General features: G+C 37.5%; 1 protein-coding gene across 1 annotated transcript; it reads right to left on the reverse strand.

Moving 5' to 3' along the window:
• Positions 1–1,425: 1,425 nt before the first annotated feature.
• Positions 1,426–2,373, reverse strand: LOC311182291 (olfactory receptor-like protein OLF4; the record flags this gene model as incomplete). The annotated part of the gene is made up of 1 exon (XM_084250975.1): positions 1,426–2,373. One exon carries the CDS (start codon positions 2,371–2,373, stop codon positions 1,426–1,428), a length of 948 nt encoding a protein of 315 aa, XP_084107101.1.
• Between the last annotated feature and the right edge of the window lie 3,182 nt (positions 2,374–5,555).

A 5,555-nucleotide genomic window follows, 5' to 3' on the forward strand; every position in this document is an offset into this window, starting at 1 on the left:
ACCTCAGAAGCACAATGTAGAGACTCAAATTGCCTGTGGAGCCCTGAAGAGCCCAGCTAGAGCAGACAACTCATCACACAGTTTTCCTGGTCCTCAAGGCCAGATATTAACTCACTATAAGTCGGATGGCTTGTCAGTAGCAGCTAGATGATACTACAGTCTCTGTGAATAGAAGTGAGGAGAGTTAAAATAATCTGCACTTTTTTTTCTTTTCTTGCATTCATTGTTTAACTTATTTAACTTATTTAACTTATTTCAGACCACTATATTTAAAAATTCTATGCAGTTAATTCCAGGTAACTAGGAGATGGGTGTTTTTTATTACAAAAACTAGTGAATCTGAATCCATGACTATACAGGAATTACGTTCTCTCATAATCATTCTTTCATCATAAAAGATGATAGGATCCCATGAATAATGGAGTTTTATAAAGTATGATGATATAATAGCATTAACTCACTATCATTTTCCTTATAAAAAAATGAGAAGGGAACTCTTTTCTTTAGAGCTAAGAAAGCAGTCCTAGCTTTAGTAGCATCAAAAAATTTTGAGAGTAGACATGACAGCAACAGAAGAAATTTTTTTTCAATTCCTATCACTATTAACCGCCTTACACCAGACTTGAATCCTCCATGTTTGAAGATGTAGGTGTACCTCATTAAACACATATATTTTGTATTGTAACATAATATATGATTTATTTTTATCCCATCATAATGAAGATTATCTGTGATTCTAAGGTCCTATTAGGTCAATATATTTATTAAAATGAATCTCAGTGATGATTCAAATGTGTGATAATGATGTGGGCTTGGAGTAGGGGTCTTCCCAAACACTGAGCTCAAGTAGAACAGGATATTAAGGAGGCGAATAAAACCTAGTGTGTATGGAGCCCACTGTATGTTAACATTTTGTTGTCAGGAGGGTGGTTAATGTAGTGATCACAAAAGGATAACACCCTCAAAATTGAAAAGATTTGTTATTGTACTTCCTCTGTTGCCGCTGTAATAAAATTATATAAGTGTCCTTGGTCATCGTGTGTTTGCCTTAGAGTAGCAGAACCTGATGCTTTTTAACTGCAACAAAAAAAAGTACTGGTATGGTATGTGTCACTTGCAAATAATAATTCTAAAAAAATACATTTTGTCATTTTTAAGTTAATTGTAATATCTACATTTTTTCTGGTTTAAGTTTGGAATAATTTTGGTAAAGTTGGAAAACCACAGAGGGAAAAGCTGTTAGAGATCAAAAAAGAACAAAAAGTTCAATAAAGTGATTTACATCATTGAATAGAAATTGAGGTAGAAGAGGAAATTCCACAATAAAACAGTGAAATAAAACAGCACGTTCTACTTCTTAGTTTGATCAGTAAAAACCAATTTCTATTAGTTTCTCTTGTCTAAAATTATGGTGCTTCTTCCACCTTAGGACAATTGCCTTTTTGCAGTTTTCTTTACAATGAATGTTGTCAAAGCCACCTTTATGTCTTTGTTCCTCAGGCTGTAGATGAAGGGGTTCAGCATGGGTGTGACCACTGTGTATATCACAGAGGATATTGCACTTGAGCGTGAGCTGTGGGGAGCAGCAGAGCTAAGGTACACTCCAATGCTTGTACAATAAAATAAGGAGACAACTGAGAGGTGAGATGCACAGGTGGAAAATGCTTTATATTTACCTTGAGTGGATGAGATTCTACATATGGAGGAAACTATCTTAGAGTAAGAGAAAAGGATACCAAAGAGGGAACCACCTCCCACGAAGATAGATTCAAAATATATCACCATATTGTTGAGAAAGGTGTCAGAACAGGCCATTTTGATCATCTGATTGAGCTCACAGAAATAGTGTGGGATTTCTACATTTGTACAGAAGGACAGCCGTAACAACATTAAGCTTTGTATTAAGGAATACAGAACACTGATGATCCAGGAGACCAGAACTAGCAGCCCACACAGCCGGGGATTCACGATGACTCTGTAGTACAGAGGGTGGCAGATGGCCACAAAGCGGTCATAGGCCATGACGGTCAGAAGGAAGCTGTCCAACCCTCCAAACAGTGTGAAAAAATACACCTGGGTAATGCAACCTTCATAAGTTATGGCTTTGCTTTCTGTCTGGATGTTCACCAGCATCTTTGGGATGGTGGTGGAGGTGAAACAGATGTCAGCAAAGGACAGGTTGGAGAGGAAGAAGTACATAGGAGTGTGGAGGTGGGAGTCTGAGCTGATGACCTGGATGATGAGCAGGTTTCCAAACACAGTGATCAGATACATGGTGAGGAAAAGCCCTAATATGAGGGGCTGCAGTTCTGCTGCCTCTGAAAATCTCAGGAGAAGAAATTCTGAAACTTGTGTATCATTGATTGATTTCATATATTGCAGGTGACTTGTACGAAAAAGGGAAATAACAAGATTTATTTCACAAACTTTTGTTACTAACCTACTTGAAATGCCTCCATTTATATTTTTGTGAGAGTTAATTGTAATATTCTGTGTATGATTTCTTTAGGGGATCCTCAGTACAACTCTGATAGAGAATTTTTGTCCCAATCAAATTTTTTCTCTGGATTATTGTTATACAGTTTTACTAATAAATTATTTTATTTCAGGAATGTGTATTGAATGTTGACTGTGTTTTTGGCACTCTCCAGGCAAGGTGTCTAGGGTGTTATAGAACAAAATTCCAATTCAATGGTAGAGAATGTACAAGCAAACAATAAAATTATATAACAATTTTGAGGGGGGCCAGTTTGGATGAAATAAAGAAAACCAAGTGAAAAAAGGAGAATGAAGATGGCTTTAGTTTTTCTTGGGTTTATAGAGAAGACCTGTATACATGCAACATTTGAAAATAACCTCTAGTAAGAGAGGGAAGGGAGATGTGAGGATATGTGGGATGTGAGTGTCCAGCAAAGGGAACAGAAAATGCACAGCCCCTAAGCTGATGCTTGATTCAAGTAAAAAGTATGACATCATCTGCAGAGATAAGAATCTATAAATAAAACAAATTACTGAATGAGGATGGAGAGAGAAGCAGGATGAGGAGGAGAGATGAGAGAAACAAGGGAGAGAAGAGATTAAGTGAATAAAGGGGAAAAAATTAATAATCAAAGTGGTTTCTCAGAGAATGGGTTCAAGTGTACTTCTCCACCTTGATTTTATTTTCTGATACCCAACTAAAATGATAAAGAATAATAATGAACTTTTGTGAAGCAAGAAATAGTGATATTTTTCATCTATTTATGATTAATACCTTATATATTGTACACCCAAGTGAAAATGGACTGTTTTTCTGTGTCAGCACAAGTGACATTTGGGCCAGGTGTTTCTCCATGGTGAAGTCTGTCCTATACATTGTAAGATATATGGAGCATCCTGGTCTTCCCCTATCCCTGGCTGTGAGCCTGCCTGAAATGTCTGTGGACATTGTTCAGTGTCCCTGGGGAATAAAGTTGCCCACTTATAGCCATGCTTTGAACTTAATCTCCACATAATTTTTGAGTATTTTAACATCAATTTACTGATGATAATTTAATGATTTAAAAATGATCAACATTGTATTTCACACTGAAACATTACACATCCATTGAAATAAATGCATTCAGTATTTAACCAAGCGAATGAACAAACATAGGGCTCTCTTGCCTTTGGGTAAAGGAAAATTTCTGGCCTCATTTTTCTCTCCTGGGTTGCTGGGCTCACCTGGACTGGGTCTCTGAGAGAGTCTTGTGTGGAGATCTGAATTCCTTATTGGATGGATGTATAGAGACCTGAGCTCTGTACCCAGACGAGACAGCAGGGTGGAGTGAACCATCTATCTCTTAACCTGAAATAGGAATGGACACAAACACATACACAACAAAAGCATGCACATTCTAGCACAAGGTTATATATGCCAGGAGTCCATCTCTAGCTGCTCATTAGTCACATTTCCTCTTGTTACTCCAAACTCTATGCACACAAATCCCCTGTGGAAAATGTTCTGGACAGAAATGAAAATTTTCTTTGTTCCCTAGAGGTCAGTTCAGAATACAAATTAATTCCAATTTTTCACTCATTATGAACTTGCCTCATTTTAGGTATCTAAATTTCCTAGTGCATTTTCAGATTTCTGAGTTAATTTTTCTAAACAGGGCAAAGACTGAGGAAAGGTGTGGATTAGGTCCCTCACATCTTCACTTCAGCAAAGCTTTGGCTTATGCTGGAACACAACTCCTGGTATCCAGACATTTGTTGTCATTCTTCACAGCAGGGAATCAAGCTGACTGCTTGTGATAATAGAATACTTCACTGAATTCAAAAGCTTCAAGACCCTTTGCTAAAATGATTAGAAGCTTTTTATTTATGTCAGATTAAATATATATTATATAGGTTGTTTTATCCACCCTAACCTGACTTTGGAATTAAATAGGGAATCTGTGATTTAATTTTTAAGAACATACATTCCATGAAGAAGTGCATTTATGAACTTTATTCTCTATTGCAGACAGTGTTCTTGATGGGGTTAAGTCATCTGCCCAAAGTGAAATCCATCAAAGTGATGGCCCTTACTTGAAGTTATGTGAGTATATATATGTCCATTCTCAAACTCTGGGTGTTAATTCACAACTAGAAATGAGTTTTCCCAATGGGGACATTTGACAGTGTCAAATGGGCTGTTGCTGAACACCTACAATCCACAGGGCAGCATCTCCCATGACACCAAACAATTTTATTCTGCACCAATTCTCAATTGTGTGAAGGTAAGAAAACCCATGTAGATCAGAACTTTCCCTCCTTTTGATATAGGGAAGGTTGAGGGGCACCCCAAGACCCTAAACCTGCCTGCTCTATGCCTGCTCTTAGTAGGTTCTGCAACTCACTGCTTTACGACAAAACATGCTCTAGTGTGTATGAGAAAACACACTAGTCCTTTAATGGAAAGGGACTTTAATATAATTAGTGTGAGATATAGAGAAGAGAAGGCAAAGCATATAGTTTCCAAATCAAGCACCCAAAATTCCCCATCCCCTTGTTGGTAAATATGCAGCCAAACAAGTTTGGCCCAAAGCAAGGCCATTGAGTCCCAATACCTTCTGACAAATCTAAGGCACCTTCTGGTTGTGACATATAGGAAAGGTACAGATTGGCCAGGCAAGTTTGGGATGAAAGGAGCAAAATTGAAATCAAGATGAAATTTTTGATGGTCAGACTCTCCGTGGGTCTCCCAACCACCTTTGTTCTAATTGTCTTCATCCATGTCCCTCAAGTTCCTGATCCCATTTCAAGGCGGAGAAGCTAGCACAGCTTCCTCAGGTATCTGTCTTCCATTGAACACTCTAAAGGCTGTGTCCACTAACTGGGAAATAGACATTTCCATGGCATCATCAAATTTTTATTATTTTATTTTATATATTTTTACATCATTTTTCATTTTTTGTACAATGTATGCATTTACATCTTGGTTATATCCCCCATACAATTCCCACCACCCTTATTTTGACCCTACTCCTCTCCCTCTACCCCATTGTGTGTCTCTGGTTTATAGTTGTATATTGATTTTGATTTTTACTTTA

Source organism: Talpa europaea (genome assembly GCF_964194135.1).
Source record: "Talpa europaea genome assembly, chromosome: 12".
Taxonomy (NCBI): domain Eukaryota; kingdom Metazoa; phylum Chordata; class Mammalia; order Eulipotyphla; family Talpidae; genus Talpa; species Talpa europaea.